General features: G+C 46.4%; 1 protein-coding gene across 5 annotated transcripts in view; it reads left to right on the plus strand.

Annotated features, from left to right (window-relative positions):
* ATP6V0A4 (ATPase H+ transporting V0 subunit a4) overlaps nucleotides 1-17,656 on the plus strand; it is a 95,710-nt gene that overhangs the window by 69,498 nt on the left and 8,556 nt on the right. For 4 of the 5 annotated variants that reach the window (XM_035254642.3, XM_035254641.3, XM_035254644.3 and 1 more), the window contains 3 exons: nucleotides 2,813-3,029; nucleotides 7,628-7,729; nucleotides 14,650-14,781. In XM_035254642.3, the coding sequence (XP_035110533.2) occupies nucleotides 2,813-3,029; nucleotides 7,628-7,729; nucleotides 14,650-14,781 (451 nt within the window). Of the gene's footprint in view, nucleotides 1-2,812; nucleotides 3,030-7,627; nucleotides 7,730-9,932; nucleotides 10,071-14,649; nucleotides 14,782-17,656 lie in introns of those variants that run through there. The other variant, XM_078343689.1, reaches the window with a different exon arrangement.

Below are 17,656 nucleotides of genomic sequence, written 5' to 3' on the forward strand. Positions count from 1 at the left end.
GAGATTGCAGTGAGCTGAGATCGCATCATTGCACTCCAGCCTGGTTGATGGGGTAAGACTTCATCTCAAAAAAAAGGCCAGGTACAGTGGCTCATGCCTGTAATTCCAGCACTTCGGGAGGCCGAGGTGGGTAGATCAGGAGGTCAAAAATTGAGACCATCCTAGCCAACATGATGAAACCCAGTCTGTACTAAAAATACAACATTTAGCAGGGATGGTGGTAGGCACCTGTAGTCCCAGCTACTTGGGAGGCTGAGGCAGGAGAATCACTTGAACTTGGGAGGCAGAGCTTGCAGTGAGTTGAGATCACATCATTGCACTCTAGCCTAGGCGACAGAGTGAGACTCCATCTCAAAAAAAAAAAAAAAAAAAAAAGACTGGAAATCTCACAGCATCTTGTGTTCTCCCCAACCTGAAAGGCCTTGATTGGTGCTATCTCCAAGCTCAGATCCCACCAAATGGGCCAAGAAGAATACATGTGAATTTTGGCCATGATGCCCTCAGGTCCTGCCTTCCACTCAGTAACATTTCTTCCTGCTGGCAGCAGCCTTTCTCTCACTTCTTTGGCTGTTGATGTTGCCAGGTCTGTTCCTTTCCTTCTATCAAGATCCATCATTGGAAAACATCTTAAGCTTATTTATGCCAAAGGTATAAATGTTTGCAAACAACTTCAAATGTGCCTTTCACAAAATGTGCCTTTTGTGAACATGGCTGTTGACTTGTAGGCGCTGCTGAGATCCCACCTCTATGGAGGTGAGCAGTGAGGGGACACCATGGCGCCACAGAAATGTGAAGTGTTTGGAATCAGAAGTTTAAGTCTTAGTAGCTGCGTGATCATAGAGTCAGTCATTGCTTAATGTCTCTGAGATGATTATTTTTACAGAACAGAAATACATACTAAGAATGGGTTAGGCTATTGAACAAACAGCCTCCAAATTTCATTAGTTTAAGACCATGACACATGTCCATCATGGGCCCCCCAAGGCTCTGCACCTGTCATATTTGTCAGTTCTCACAGCAGAAGGAGGGGGTGAGTTACACATCAATTTCATTCTTTCTTTTTTTTTTTTTTTTGAGATGGAGTCTCTCTCTTGTCTCCCAGGCTAGAGTCCAATGGTGCAATCTTAGCTCACTGCAACCTCTGCTTCTTGGGCTCAAGTGATTCTCCTTCCTCAGTCTCTCGAGTAGCTGGGACTACAGGTGTGCGCCACCACGCCCGGCAAATTTTTGTGTTTTTAGGAGAGATGGGGTTTCCTCATACTGGCCAGGCTGGTCTTGAACTCCTGACTTCAAGTGATCCACCTGCCTCTGCCTCCCAAACTGCTAGGATTGTAGACGTGATCCACCACGCCTGACCTGAAAATGCGTTTAATGCACTTATCTACCAAACATTATAGCTTAGCCTAGACTACCTTAAAATGTTACCAGAACACTTAAATGAACACACTGCTGGGTGAAATCAACAAACACAAAGCCTGTTTTATAATAGTTGAACATCTGGGCCGGGTGCGGTGGCTCACACCTGTAATCCTAGCACTTTGGGAGGCCAAGGTGGGTGGATCACCTGAGGTCAGGAGTTCAAGACCAGTCTGGCCATCATGGTGAAACCCTGTCTCTAATAAAAATGCAAAAAATTAGCTGGGCATGGTGGCACGTGCCTATAATCCCAGCTACTCAGGAGGCTGAGGCAGGGGAATTGCCTGAACCCAGGAGGCGGAGGTTGCAGTGAGCCGAGATCGCACCATTGCACTCCAGCCTGGGTAACAGGAGCGAAACTCCGTCTCAAAATAAATAAATAAATAAATAAATAAATAAATAAATAAATAAATAAAAATATAATAGTTGAGCATCTCATGTAATTTACTGAGTGCGTCACTGTGCGCTTGGCTCTGCTGTCGCAGTAGGAGTGCAGCCATAGGCAATATGTAAACAAGTGAACGTGACTGTGCACCAAGAACATTTAATCTGTGAACACTGAAATGTGATGTTTATGTAATTTTCATGTATTACAAAATATTCTTTTGGGTTTTTTTTTTTTTTTTTTTTGAGATGGGGTCTCACTCCGTTGCCCAGGCTGGAGTGCAGTGGCGCGATCCCGGTTCACTGCGATCTCCACTTCCCGGGTTCAAGCAGTTTTCCTACCTCAGCCTCCTGAGTGGCTGGGATTGCAGGTGCACGCCACCATGGCTGTGTAATTTTTTTGTATTTTTAGTACAGACAGGGTTTCACCAAGTTGGCCGGGCTGGTCTTGAACTCCTGACCTCGTGATCCACCTGCCTCAGCCTCCCCAAGTGCTGGGATTACAGGCTGGAGCCACCATGCCTGACTTCTTTTGGGTTTTTACCTCAGCAATTTAAGAATGTAGAAACCATTCTTAACTTCCAGGCTGTACAGAATCAGGTGTTAGGCTCAATAGGCTTGTGGGCCAGAGTTTGCCGAGCCCTATCTTAGAGCATTCTTAGGAAAAAGCTTCCAAGTCCCCATTCTCTATCCTCTTGGCTTTAAATGTGCAACTGTGAGCTAGGTCTTCATGCGAAGCTGTGGTCAGATCACCAGCCTCTCTGTGTGGGCATGACCTTTGCTTTAGATGTTACTTCTAGAACGTAGTTCTCTCTGACTCTTTTGTGCAAAAGCACAGTATTTCCTTTTTGTATTCTTTCTATGCATCAATTCAGGAATGCTGTTTGCTGGGGTATGTGGGGCTCCATTGCAAAAAAAAAAAAAAAAAGCATTTTGTGCTTTGAGAGAATAATGAAGTCCTAATGTTCCCTTGATATTCTATCTCGTGTATATGTGTGTTTTCCACCCCCAGATACTTCAGAAGAACTCTCAACATCATTCTGCAATTTATTCCTGAGATGATTTTTATCCTGTGTCTGTTTGGATACCTGGTTTTCATGATCATTTTCAAATGGTGCTGCTTTGACGTCTACGTGTCTCAGCATGCCCCCAGCATCCTCATCCACTTCATCAACATGTTTCTGTTTAACTACAGTGACTCTTCTAATGCACCCCTCTACAAATATCAGGTATTCCTGCTTTTTAAAGTCTTCTTTTATTTACTTGATTATGTAAAATTTCTCTCCTACTCTTTTTTAATTTTTTTGAGACAGAGTCTTGCTCTCACCCAGGCTGGAGTGCAGTAGCGCCATCTCAGCTCACTGCAACCTCTGCCTCCCGGGTTCAAGTGATTCTCCTGCCTCAGCTTCCTGAGTAGCTGGGATTACAGGTGTGTGCCACCATGCTTGGCTAATTTTTGTATTTTTAATAGAGAAAGGGTCTCATCATGTTGGCCAGGCTGGTCTCCAGCTTCTGACCTAAGTGATCCACCCACCTTGGCCTCCCAAAGTGCTGGGACTACAGGCATGAGCCGCTGCACCTGGCCTCTCTCCTGCTCTTGAGTATTGCAAAGAGTACTTATTTGTAAAACTGAGTCATCTTGGCATCCAGTGAAGGGTGTTACATCCGTTACATTTCAAGAGAGTCTTATTAAATGAAGGCACAAGCACTGCAGACTATGGTGTGGCTCCGGCAGTTCTTATTGGGGTAATACATGAGAGGGATTATTGCAGAGAAGTTGAAGATTGTCTTGTACATGGGCTATGAAGAAAGAAAGAAAAAAAACTCTTCACACGATGGACTTGCAACTGTAAAACGTTCTATATGGCACCTTAATACTTAATAATCTTTTATTCAAAGAGTGAACTCTGGCTAAATTATCAAGAATAATAATTGAAACAGAATCAAGAAGAGAAAGCCCTGTATTCACATGGATAGATTGTTTCTGGAAAACTACGAATTGAACTGTTGCTCTTCTGTGAGTTTCCAAAGCTGGTGGGAGCTGCTGTTTCTTAGTTTTTGCTCCTCTTGCAGAGATAGTTCATCCCAATGCTGCACCTTATTGCCACTCTGATTTCTTCCATTTCTCTTAGCCTTGTTATCAAGTTAATATTTTATTTATTTATTTATTTATTATTCTTTTTTATTTTTGGAGATGAAATCTCAGTCTGTCACCCAGGCTGGAGTGCAGTGGCATAATGTTGGCTCACTGCAACCTCCGCCTCCTGGGTTCAAGAGATTCTCCTGCCTCAGCCTCCCAGGCAGCTGGGATTACAGGCACCAACCACCAGGCCCAGATAATTTTTGCATTTTTGGTAGAGATATAGTTTCATCATGTTGGCCAGCTAGTGTTGAACTCCTGACCTCAGGTAATCCACCCACCTCGGCCTCCCAAAGTGATGGGATTATAGGTATAAGCCATCACGCCCAGCCAATATTTTATTTTATTTATTTATTTTTTTTTTTGAGACGGAGTTTCGCTCTTGTTACCCAGGCTGGAGTGCAATGGCGCGATCTCGGCTCACCGCAACCGCCGCCTCCTGGGTTCAGGCAATTCTCCTGCCTCAGCCTCCTGAGTAGCTGGGATTACAGGCATGCGCCACCGTGCCCAGCTAATTTTTTGTAATTTTTAGTAGAGACGGGGTTTCACCATGTTGACCAGGATGGTCTCAATCTGTTGACCTCGTGATCCACCCTCCTCGGCCTCCCAAAGTGCTGGGATTACAGGCTTGAGCCACCGCACCCGGCCGCCAATATTTTATTTTTAAAAGGTATAAAAATCCTATTGGAGTGGGATAGAAAAATAACTCAGTGTGTAATTCTTTGATAACATAAGTAACAGTAGCTTTTCCCCGTGGGCCTCTCCCAGTGATTAACCTGATCATATTATCTGAGGGTAGATTTTTCACTAAAAAAGACCCATTTCTATAGCTCCTGATTCCTCTGGATGGAGCCCTATGGCTTGTTCCACAAGGCCAGCTGCCCTTCAGTGTGAAGGTTGTCTGCCGGCGATTGCTCCTTGGATGTCCCTTTTAATGTCATGCTTCTATGGCCACGCCCCTTCTCATGGGTTTGATTCCTAGTTGTGTTCTCTTTCCCTAACCAAGCATCAATAAGAAGAAGAAAAAATGCCTTCTAATTGGGTTTTCATAAGGAATGAGTTTAGATAAGAATCAGAGGCCAGGCAAGGTGGCTCATGCCTATAGTCTGAGCACTTTGGGAGGCTGAGGTGGGTGGAACACTAGGTCAGAAGTTCAAGACCAGCCTGACCAACATAGTGAAACCCCATTTTTACTAAAAATACAAAAAAATAGCTGAGCGTGGTGATGTGCACCTGTAATCCTAGCTACTTGGGAGGCTGAAGCAGGAGAATCACTTGAACCCAGGAGGCAGAGGATGCCGTGAGGCAAGATGACGTCATTGCACTCCAGCCTGAGTGACAGAGCGAGACTGGTCTCAAAAAAAAAAAAGAAAAGAAGAATCAGAAGAAACAGGCACATGACCGATGACCATTGGGCACCATTTTGTTCTCCATAGATGGTAACCGTGAGCCATACCCAGCATGTTGGCATGAACTGAATGCATTTTGAAGGTTCATCTACTCAGTGCTAGATCTAAACGAATGTTTGTTTGGATTTCCCAAATAATTCTTCTATTTTAAGGCAGAGAACTCAGATTCACCAAAATAGTCCGTGTACTAACCACTTTCGTTGAGGCTGAAGTCCTCGCTTAGTCTGGAATGTGCGCTGAGCGTTGCACAGGGAGTGCATGGCTTTTCCAGGCTTTTTCTCCTCAAATGCATTATGTGGAGTTGGCTGGTTTCCCCACACTCTAGTATAAAGATTAATAATCTTGATACAGTTTGAAGTTTTCATACCTTCATGTTGGAGTTACGCAGCTGGAAGACACAATACAAGTTAACAAAGTCCCTTCCCAGGCCGGGAGAGGTGGATCCTGCCTATAAGCCCGGTACTTTGGGAAGCTGAGGCGGGTGGATCACCTGAGGTCAGGAGTTTGAGACCAGCCTGGCCAACATGGAGAAACCCAGTCTCTACTAAAAATACAAAATTAGCCAGGTGTGGTAGTGCATGCCTATAATCCCAACTACTCAGCAGGCTGAGGCAGGAGAATCACTTGAACTCTGGAGGTGGAGGTTCTGGAGAGCTGAGATTTCACTACTGTACTCTAGCCTGGGCAACAAGAGCAAAACTCCATCTCAAAAGGAAAAAAAAGTCCCATTCCAACATTGTCCTGCCTGTCTTTGAATATCAGAGGATAGCTACACACACACACACACACACACACACACACACACACACCCCATTGCATGGTTCATCATCGGGGGGAAATGCTGTTGTGTGAAAACGGACAAAGGGCCACGAGACAGCATCGCATGCATGTACCAGGGTGGGCAAGTTCAGGCTGGGTTCTCATGGTCTCCCTTCCTCTTTTGGACATTTGAAAGTGGAGTGAGGGGGAAGGTGAAACAAATAGTGCTCCCACTATTATCAGGGTAAATTTTGTTACAATTGGGATAATTTCATCTCCTAGCATTTACTGCCCCCTTGGTCAGAACGCTTGGAGGAACATGAAGGCTCAAGAAACGTTTTTCTATTTCCTTCGAGCACCGTGCTCTCAGTCCTTCTCAGCCGCTCTGACCGAGCCCTTGAGCCTCCTGATTCTTTTGCCCATAGCAGCTGTGAGTCACTCCTCTAAACTGGTCAGTGGGGTGTGTATGGAAAAGGAGGCAGCAGCATGAAGATGTGAAAGGCGATCTGGAGCAGGAAGATAACAGGGACTCTTCCAGGCTTTCAGCAGAGGCCTGAACACTGCAGATGCCTCTCTCCAAAGGGAAGGCGAGAGAGACCGAGAGTGAGTTCAAAGTGGGTATCCCGGAGCCTGTTGGGTAACCACCCACATTGAAGGGATGAAAGTCAGGTATCGATTGTGAGGAACTTCATTTTTTTTTTTTTTTTTAAGAGATAGGAGCAAGAGAGCTCAGATAATTGTCTAGGACTTAAAATAGAAAATTACCAGTTGAGGCTGGGCGTGGTGTCACGATTGTAATCCCAGCACTTTGGGAGACTGAGGCGGGTGGATCAGGGGGTCAGGAGTTCAAGAACAGCCTGGCCAACACAGTGAAACCCCGTCTCTACTAAAAATACAAAAATTAGCTGGGTGTGGTGCCAGGCGCCTGTAATCCCAGCTACTCGGGAGGCTGAGGCAGAAGAATCGCTTGAACCCAGGAGGTGTAGGTAGCAGTGAGCCAAGATTGCACCACTGTACTCTAGCCTGGGCGATAGAGTGAGACTCTGTTTGAAAAAAGAAAAAAAATTACCAATTGAATAATGTTTGTGACTTAAAGCGACCCAAGGACTTTTGAGTACCACTGAGTGACTGGTGAAGTTATGAGGCCTGCCATAGTTTTCATCCAGACCCAGGTGAAAAAGAGCCCCACGGAACAGAGTTGAAGACACGGGGTGCCCTTATTACATGTACTTCTTGTTCAAAAGACTGGTTACATATGGTACAGCAGCTACTCAGAGATGAGGAATACAGAGAGTGAGTTTCCAGCATCCACCGTGTCGAGCATTGGACACACTGGACCGATATTTCTCCATCTGCAAGGGGAGTGTGCCAGATATGAAGGTGAATGGATTCACTGAAGTGTTTTAGATCTCTCAAAATAAAGTGCTAGTGAAGTGACCGGTAGTGAGGTCACTTTTCATGTAAGACATGCTGTTCTGTCGTGTGAAAATGATGGGATCTCACCATTTTGGTCTTGCAGCAAGAAGTCCAAAGTTTCTTCGTGGTTATGGCTTTGATCTCTGTGCCGTGGATGCTTCTGATTAAGCCATTCATTCTTAGAGCCAGTCTTCAGAAATCCCAGGTAAGGGCTGTTTGTTTCAGTTCACCCAACTTTGCATAGGAATGTGGGTTTCTGGAAAGAAAAATCTGGGGTTTAGAGAGAATGCTGGGCTGCCAGAGCCAAAGAATGGCGTTGAGGAACTGACCTGCCTGGTGTATGTTTCCTTCTCTGGAGCTAGACTTTTCCACTGGGTCCTCTTATTTCCAGCAAGATGCTCTATTAAGGGCAAGCATGTTTAAACTTTATGTCTTAGCTGTGCACAATGGCCCACACCTGTAATCCTAGCCCTTTGAGAGGCTGAGGCAGCTGGATCACCTGAGGTCAGGAGTTCAAGACCAGCCTGGCCTACATGGTGAAACCCTGTCTCTACTAAAAATACAAAAATTAGCGAGGTATGGACTACACCTGTAGTCCCAGCTAATCACAAGGCTGAGGCAGGAGAATCACTTGAACCCCGGGAGCAGGGGCGGCAGTGGCAGAGGTTTCAGTGATCCAAGATTGCACCACTTCACTCCAGCCTGGGCGAAAAGGCAAAACTCCATCTCAAAAAAAATATATATATCTTATGTCTTGAAGACTTTGTTCAGGGTGTATGTGTGCTGAGTCTAGTGGTAGTTAATGATTTATAAGGATCTGAATGCGGTGGTTTTATTAGTAATACATAATATTTTATTATAGTTTTACTTGTAAAACAAATATTAAAAGTTGTTTTTCATTAATATTCTAAGGTTATGAGACTTTATTGTTACAGATTGTGTCGGAGAATTAGAAGAGTAAACAAATTGAATTAGGTCAGTTCTTGTTTATTTGTGATTTTTTTCCTGTTGCCAAGTACCAGATTGAGCACACTTTCTCTTTTTGTCTTAACTGCCCCTGAGCCTCAGATGTACTCAGGGGGTGAAGCAAAGTTTAATATCATGCTGAACCAAACAGGATTTAGGAAGATTAACCTTCCAGAGGACATCAGCCTCTAGCTACAACACGCAGACGATTTGAGATGGTCATTCTCTGCTTTCCTCTGTTAGTACAAACGGTTAAGTGGAATGTGCTGAGACCGTGTATGTTTTAAACGGTTGTAGATGTGTTCAGATTCAATTCCGTTTTTCTAAGATCTTTGTTGGATATTGACCTGGAGGGTGGCAGAGTCAGGGACTTAGACATGACGAGACTTGAGTTGAGGAAGTTTGTCCCTATGTGACGCCCTGTTTCTCTGTCACCTGCCTCTCCTCCCACTGTCTCCTTATTTCTTGCCAGTCTGAACTAGTTCCAAAGCTTAGCTGAAATATGATCTATGTGAGATTTTCATAAAGAGGAAGGCCAAGCAAGGAAGACTTGGTTATTGTTTGGCTAACTGGCGAAAGATCAAGGTGGTTGAGGGCTGTTGAGGTGGATGATTGTCCAGACAGGTGACCAGCTGTTTCAAAGAGGGTGACAAATACCTGTTGGGAGAAGTAGATGCAAGTTTTTTTGTTTTTTTCTGGAGACAAATTCTATCTGTCTCTGAGGCCAGAGTGCAGTGGCTCTTCACAGGCACAATCATAGCTCACTATAGCCTCTGACAACTGGGCTCAAGCCATCCTCCTGCCTCAGCCTCCCAAGTAACTGGGCCTATGGGCATGCCACCCTGCCTCAGCATTGTTTTTTTTGTAGAGATGGGATCTCACTATGCTGCCCAGCTATTCTCGAACTCATGGCCTCAAGTGACTATAATTTTTTTTTCTAGGATCTAAATCTGTCCATAAGCCAAGAGCTGGGTTGTTGAAGCCTGTCCTGAGTCCCAGGACTGTAAAATAATAGTTTGTCTTGCTCTGCACCACACAAGCTCTTTAAACAGTTACTGATCTCAAAGAGGTAGATTTCTCCTTAGCCCCGCCAGATGACTTAAGCAGAGGGAAGGAGGGAGAGAGAGGGTTTTCCTAGTCTGCTTTCATGGATGATAGTTCTGAAACTGACTGGTAACTGAAGCTCCTGTCTCCTTGCCCTAGGGATGCACAGCTGTTGACTGTTTCCTCAGGATGCTGCTTAGGGTCCTGGTGTTTCTTTTTCATGTTAGAAACATCTCCATTCAACAGATGGTTCTATAATGGCGTTATTTGCCCCTCTCCACCTCTCCTTTGTGAAATCTTACAGACCTAATACATAGAGATAAACAATTTGTTCTGATGGACTTCAGGTGATATGAGCAGGGGTCCTGTCTATTAATTAGCCTTTCTTATAACCCTAGGTTCTGCAGAATGTGTCCTGGGAACCTCTCCACTAGAGGGCCACTGTGGCATGGCCTGTGGGCAGCCAATGAGTACACATCTCCTTCCAAGAGCCCTTGTGGCCAGCCACTGGGCACCCCACATTCTGTTTCCCCTTCCGTCTTGCTGCTGTGAACCCAGGTCCCCTCATATTCCCACGTCTCAGTTCACAGTGAAATCATTGTGTTTCTATTTAAAATTTCCATGTTGACACTTGCATTTGTTATGGTAAATGTTATCGAAATAAATAACATACAGAAAAGTGCATGAATAGCAAGACAGCAATTCGTGAAGTATGACAACGTGAACGTGTTCACGTCACCAGCACTCAAATCGAGAAACAGGTCGTCCTTAGAACCTGAAGGTCCTGACCAGGCACAGTGGCTCACGCCTGTAATCCCAACACTTTGGGAGGCTAAGGCGGGTGGATCCCCTGAGGTCAGGAGTTTGAAACCATCCTGGCCAACATGATGAAACCCTGTCTCTCCTAAAAATACAAAAATTAGCTGGTCGTGGTGGTGGGTGCCTGTAACCCCAACTACTTGGGAAGCTGAGGCAGGAGAATCGCTTGAACCTGAGAGGTAGAGGTTGCAGTGAGCTGCGATCACTGCCATTGCATTCCAGCCTGGGCGACAAGAATGAAACTGCATCTCAAAAAAACAAAAAAATAAAAAATCCCTTTGTGCCTTCTTCCTGTCATTCTTACCCCAAGAGCAAACATTATCCTGACCTCTGGTACTGTTGGTTCATTTTGCCTGTTCTTGAACTTTATGTGAATGAAATCATCCAAATGTCTTCTTTGGGATCTGTCTCTCATCCAACGTTGCAGTGTTAGAAATTACAAATAGTGATATTTGTATATACCTTTTGGAACATAGGTTTTAATTTTTTTTTTTTAGATGGAGTTTCTCTCTTTGTTGCCAGGCTGGAGTGCAGTAGCACAATCTCGGCTCACTACAACCCCTGCCTCCCAGGTTCAAGCGATTCTCCTGCCTCAACCTCCCCAGTAGCTGGGACTACAGGCATGTGCCACCACACCCAGCTAATTTTTGTCTTTTTTTTTTAGTAGAGACGGGGTTTCACCATGTTGGCCAGGCTGGTCTCGAACTCTTAAACTCGTGATCCACCTGCCTCGGCCTCCCAAAGTGCTGGGATTACAGGTGTGAGCCACTGTGCCTGGCCAAAGTTTTAATTTTTTTAAATTTTATGTATGTATTTTTCAATAGGGTCTTGCTCTGTTGCCCAGACTGGGGTGCAGTGGTGCGATCATAGCTGACTCATCTCCTGGGCTCAAGCAACCCTCCCACCTTAGCCTCCTGAGTACCTGGGACTGCAGGCCTGCACCACCACGCCCGGCTATTTTTAAATTTTTTTTTTCAGTAGAGATGAGGTCTTGCTATGTTGCCCAGGCTGGTCTTTAACTCCTGAGATCAAGTGATCCTCCTGCCTTTGCCTCCCAAAGTGCTGGGACTATAAGTGCGAACCCTTGTGCCCAGCCACGTGGTTTTAGAAAGTTGCCAGTTGCTTATTTACACTGATTGCTCTATGTTTTACTTCATACGGCACCCAGCTTAAGCCCTGTGAGATTTTAGTGGGGGGACTGCAAGTGTTTCTTATCTGGAAGGAAGGTAGTCGCTAGGATTCTCAAGTCCGGTATCAGCCAGGAGAGGGGGCTCATGCCTGTAATTCTAGCACTTTGGGAGGTCCTCACATGGTGGATCACCTGAGGTCAAGAGTTTGGGACCAGCCTGGCCAACATAGTGAAACCCTGTCTCTACTAAAAACACAAAAATTAGCTGGGCATGGTGGCGTGCACCTGTAATCCTAACTACTTGGGAGGCTGAAGCAGGAGAATCGCTTGAACCCTGGAGGCGGAGGTTGCAGTGAGCCAAGATAGCGCCATTGCACTCGAGCCTGGGTGAACAAGCGAAAGTCCATCTCAACAAAACAAAACAACAAGTCCAATATCAATCACACTTTTACAGAATTACTCATGTTCATTTTAATTAATTCAAGCATAATGAGCACAAAGGGTTAGAGTTGAGGGATGGAAATGGAGAAACCATAATATATTTTTCCTTTGATATTTTCTTCTTTAAGTAGAAGGAGAGAGAAAATAGGATTTCCAGATGACAAATAAAATGTTAACTTGAGCCACGTTCCCCTGTGGGATAAAGAACCACAAGGCCTTGGGGAAAGACTTACCTGGAAGCCGGCTCTTGGCACCTGGCACCCTGAACCCCTATCTAGATGGACCTAAGCCAACTTCTGGGTCCTACAGAGGCCTTGTTCCTTAGTCTCCTGAGGGCAGACCAGGCCACTGGCATGGGCACCATGAGTCCCTAGGTAGCCAGGGGACAGCTGTCTGTGGGGAATGTGGGTGGAACGTAGACATTTTGGATGTGGTTGTCTGTGTACACATACATGGTCCTCATGATACAGGATGAAACCAGAGGTGAAAAGAAGGATCCCTGGTCCTGGGCCAGCTCCCATGCTGCCATGACGTGGCGTAAATTCTGAATTTGAGCCCAGACTTCCCAGTTTTTACAAGAATTTATTTTTTAAGCTAGACGGTGAGAACGGTCCCTTCCCCACTGTACACTTTTTTTTTTTTTGAGGCAGAGTCTTGCTTGGTTGCCCAGGTTGGAGTGCAGTGGTGCAAACACAGATCACTTCAGCCTCAGCCTCCCAGGCTCAAGAGATCTTCCTGCCCTCGCCTCCTATGTAGCTGGGACAGGGGTACCCCCAAGCCAGGCTACATTTTTTTTTAGAGATGGGATCTCCCTTTGTTGCCCAGGCTGATCTTGAACTGCTGGGCTCAAGCATAGAACATAATGTATCTAGGAATTTGTTGGCTTGATGTATAACTTTTAAATATTTCAACACATGGCCTGTGAACTACCGTCTTTGCCCTTGCCCGGAGCCCTGCAAGTGTTGAATGCAGACCTGCTAAAGAAAGGAGGGTCCTGGCTGGGCACGGTGGCTCACACCTGTAATCCCAGCACTTAGGGAGGCCCAGGCAGGTGGATCACCTGAGGTCAGGAGTTCAATGTCAGCCTGGCCACCATAGCGAAACCCCGTCTCTACTAAAAATACAAAAATTAGCTGGGCATGGTGGCGTATGCCTATAATCTCAGCTACTCAGGAAGGCTGAGGCTGGAGAATCACTTGAACTTGGGGGATGGAGGTTGCAGTGAGCTGAGATCGCACCACTTCACTCCAGCCTGGGCGAAGTAGTAAAACTCCTTCTAAAAAAAAAAAAAAACCAAAAAAAAGGAAAGAAGGGGATGGATATGTTGATGTTTAATTTGTAATATCCCTCCCATGAAATCATTCTAGAAAAGCTCTGGACATGGAACAGTAAGCTTCATGGTGACTTGAAAGAAATATACCATTCAAATTTAGGGGTAAAACCAGGCCAAGTTGAATTGTGACTATGCCTAGATTTTGTTTCTCCTCGAATTTTTTCCTAAGCTATTTTTATAGTTAATTTCACAAGGCTACATGGAAGGTATGACTGATGACTTATGACTGTGTGTATTTCTTCTGACAATGGAAAGGCACTTTTGTATTTGCATTGCTTTTTTGTCAAGACTACATAATCTGGCACGCTCTGCAGCATTGTGGAGAAAAAGCGCATGCCCTGGAGTCAGGCAGCTGGGTTTGAATCATGGCTCTGCCACCCACCAGCCTTGCCAGCTGTGTGACCTTGGGTACAGTTATTTTCCTTTTTTTAAATTTTTTTGAGACAGAGTATCACTCTCTACCCCAGGCTGGAGAGCAGTGGTGTGATCTCAGCTCACTGCAACCTCCATCTCCCAAGTTCAAGCCATTCTCCTGCCTCAGCCTCCCGAGTAGCTGGGATTACAGGCACGCACCACCATGCCTGACTTATTTTTTGCATTTTTATAGAGATGGGATCTCTCTATGTTACACAGGCTGGTCTTGAACTTATGGCCTCAGGTGATCCTCTCACCTTGGCCTCCCACAGCACTGGGATTATAGGCACTCACCACTGCACCTGACCTTTAATTAATTTATTATTATTATTATTTTTTAGATGGAGTCTCACTCTGTCACCCAGATTGGAGTGCAGTGGTGTGATCTTGGCTCACTGCAGCCTCTACCTCCTGGGTTCTAGCGATTCTCTTGCCTCAGCCTTCCAGGTAGCTGGGAGTACAGGCACACACCACCACACCCAGCTGATTTTTGTATTTTTAGTAGAGACAGGGTTTCACTATGTTGGCCAGGCTGGTCTCAAACCTCTGACCTCAGGTGATCCACCCACCTTGGCCTCCCAAAGTGCTAGGATTACAGGCACCCCTGCACCTGGCCTGATTTTTGTATTTTTAGTAGAGACACGGTTTCACCATGTTTGCCACCCTGGTCTTGCACTCCTGACCTCAACTGATCTGCCTGCCTCGGCCTCCCAAAGTGCTGGAATTAGAGGTGCGAGCCACCGTGCCTGACTGGGCACATTGCTTAACCTTTCTGTGCGGCAGCTTACCTCTCTGTAAAATAGGGTGATAATCGTGCTTACATAAAATGGTTGTTGTGAGGGCTTCATGAGCTAGTGTAGCGTTTAGAACCGTGTCTGATACATAGGTAGGATTTGAGGAGAGACCCTTTATTTGTGTAGGATTGTTAGAATTCTCAGGGTGAGTTGAGTGCATTCCTCATTTCCCTGCTTGTTGTCAGTTGCAGGCATCCAGGATCCAAGAAGATGGCACTGAGAACATTGAAGGTGACAGCTTCAGCCGTTCCAGCGGTTCCGGCCAGAGGACTTCTGCAGATGCCCACGGGACTCAGGACAACCATGAGGAGGAGGAGGTATCTGGAATGAGAGCCCCAGAGGAAGACCCCCGTTTATACACATTCTAGAATAGACACAGGCAGTAGAGCTGGGTGGATAGGGAGGGTCCTCCCGGGCAGCAGCCCTGTCACTGCTGAGTCCTGAAAGGCTGGGAATGTCTCAGGGAAGTGAATCTAATAGCTGGTCTAAGAGGATCAGCGTAGCGATTTATCAGCCAATCTGGGCACATTTCAATATTTTAGTCCAAGTACTGCTACATCTATAAGTGTGGGGTGAATATCAGCCTCAGATCTAGTGACATAGAAGGTCTTGCATGTCACCGAGGCCTCCTTGACTCAGCACCATGCCCCTATGATCTTTTTTTGAGACTGAGTCTCGCTCTGTTGCCCAGGCTAGAGTGAGCCAATCTCTGCTCACTGCAACCTCTGCCTCCCAGGCTCAAGTGATTCTCCTGCTTCAGGCATCCGAATAGCTGAGATTACAGGCACCTGCCACCAAACCCAGCTGATTTTTGTTTTTAGTAGAGATGGGGTTTCACCATGTTGGCCAGGCTGGTCTTGAACTTCTGACCTCAGGTGATCTGCCTGCCTCAGCCTCCCAAAGTGCTGGGATTACAGGCGTGAGCCACTGCGCCCGGCCCCCTATGATCTCTATAACATTATCTGCCTCTTGTGTGAATTCATAAATGGTTTTGTTCCCTCACCCCTCTCTGCCCCTGCCTGTACAAGGACAGCCACTGCCCCTCAGGAGCCTGTGCCACATCCTCCCAGATGAAGGCAGCTGTCTGTCCCATGTGTTGACTGAAGTCAGACACAGTTATGAATCCCAGGCTGGAGGCTTTAACTGGAGCTCTGTCCTAATTTGGGAGTGGGGACTGAGTTCCCATGAGGGCCAGAGATGCTATAAATGGCTCCATTTGTGGTGTTAATTGCTTATTTTAAAAAGTTTTCTCTTGATAGCTGTGTGTGGTCTGGTGTGGCCAGACCCCACTTCAACTATGAGGTGCCCAGCTTGAGCCACTGTGTTAGCATAAACAATCAGGTGTGGTCATGGGGCCCGGCATGAATAACGAAGAGCCTTTCACGTGGGAAATGCCAGCGGTTTAAATGTTACCTCCCAGGAGCCAAGACAAAGCCAGTCCTGTTCAGGAAGGTTAATTATTATTATTGTTATTACTATTTGGAGACAGGGTCTTGCTCTGTTGCTGAGGCTGGAATGCAGTGGCACAATCATGGCTCACAGCAGCCTTGACCTCTTGAGCCCAAGCGATCCTCTTGCCTCAGCCTCCCGAGTAGCTGGGACCACAGGTGCATGCCACCACACCTGGCTAATTTTTTAAATTTTTGGTAAAGATGGGGGTCTCAGTTTGTTGCCCACGTTGGTTTTGAACTCGTGGGCTCAAATGATCCTCCTGCCTTGGCCTCCCAAAGTGCTGGGATTATAGACATGAGCCACCACATCTGGCCAAGATTAATTCTTTCTTACACAGTTCTTCTTGACCTTGACTCTGCCTACTCCGTCCATCTCTGCCTATCCATGTCCCTTCAATTCCTCACAGCTGCTTTCATTGCTGAATTGAGGCTCTCATTTTTGTCTTGTCCCCATAACCTCTGACATCAGTGACTGCACCCCCATTCCTTCCTTACTTACTGGATGTCTCCCTCTGCAGACATCCTTGACTGCAGTATGACTGCTCCAGCTTCTTTCATATATATATATATATTTTGACATGGAGTTTCACTCTTGTTGCCCAGGCTGGAGTGCAATGGCACCATCCTCCACCTCCCAGGTTCAAGCGATTCTCCTGCCTCAGTTTCCCAAGTGCCACCATGACCGGCTAATTTTTGTATTTTTAGTAGAGGTAGGCTTTCAGCATATTGGCCAGGCTGGTCTCAAACTCCTGGCCTCAAGTGATCCACCTGCCTCAGCCTCCCAAAGTGCTGGGATTACAGGCGTGAGCCACCGCACCCGGCCTTGTTTCTTTATCTCTGAATGAAGATGTTTCCCAAGGCTGGGAGCGCCTCTTTCTTTGAACTTGCCCTTGTTGATCTCCTCTGTCCTCCTGCAGATGTGGTCTCAGGAGTCTATTTCCAGTCTGGACTTTCCTTCTGAGCCCCCGTAGTTCCACCTGTACTCTCATGTGCTGAGCATCTACGGATGAGGCCCACTGCCATCTGAAACTCAGGATATGGGAGACCCAACTGCTCACCTCTCTCAATGCCATTCTTCCAGCTATTCAGGCTTAGGAGACTCAAAACCCTGGCCGCCCTGGCCCTGAGTGGGTAAGGGGCCTTCTCTGTGTTCCCATGATACCACTGCATGCCCTGGTCATTGTGCTTCCCAGAGTGTGGCATGGGAGCTCTTCTATATATTTTCTTGACTAGGCTGTGAGCAACTTGAGGGCAGGTACAGCACCAGTCAAATTGTCCCCCATGGCTAGGCATGCTGGTTCATGCCTGCAATCCCAGCACTTTGGGAGGCCAACGCAGGCAGATTGCTTGAGGCCAGGAGTTCCAGACAAGCCTGGGCAACATGGTGAAATCCCATCTCTACAAAAATACAAAAATTAGCTGGGTGTGGTAATGCATGCCGAGTAGTCCCAGCGACTCGGGAGGCTCAGGTGGGAGGTAAAGGCTGAGTGAGCCTGGGAGGTAAAGGCTGCAGTGAGCCATGAGCATGCTACTGCCCTCCAGCCTGGGTGACAGAGCAAGACCCTGCGCCCTACCCCCAAAAAACTGTCTGTCACATCAGAGAGCATGATGGGAGAAGTCTCCGTGGCTGTCTTCATTCTGTGTTATTCGCCTCTTTTCTGTATTACTGAGCTCATCACCGAAGTGTCCTTTTTTTTTTTTCTTTGAGGTTGTCCCTTCTCTAATCCATGATGCCATCAGG

The sequence above is a fragment of the Callithrix jacchus genome, chromosome 11, assembly GCF_049354715.1.
Source record: "Callithrix jacchus isolate 240 chromosome 11, calJac240_pri, whole genome shotgun sequence".
NCBI classification, from domain to species: Eukaryota; Metazoa; Chordata; class Mammalia; order Primates; family Cebidae; genus Callithrix; species Callithrix jacchus.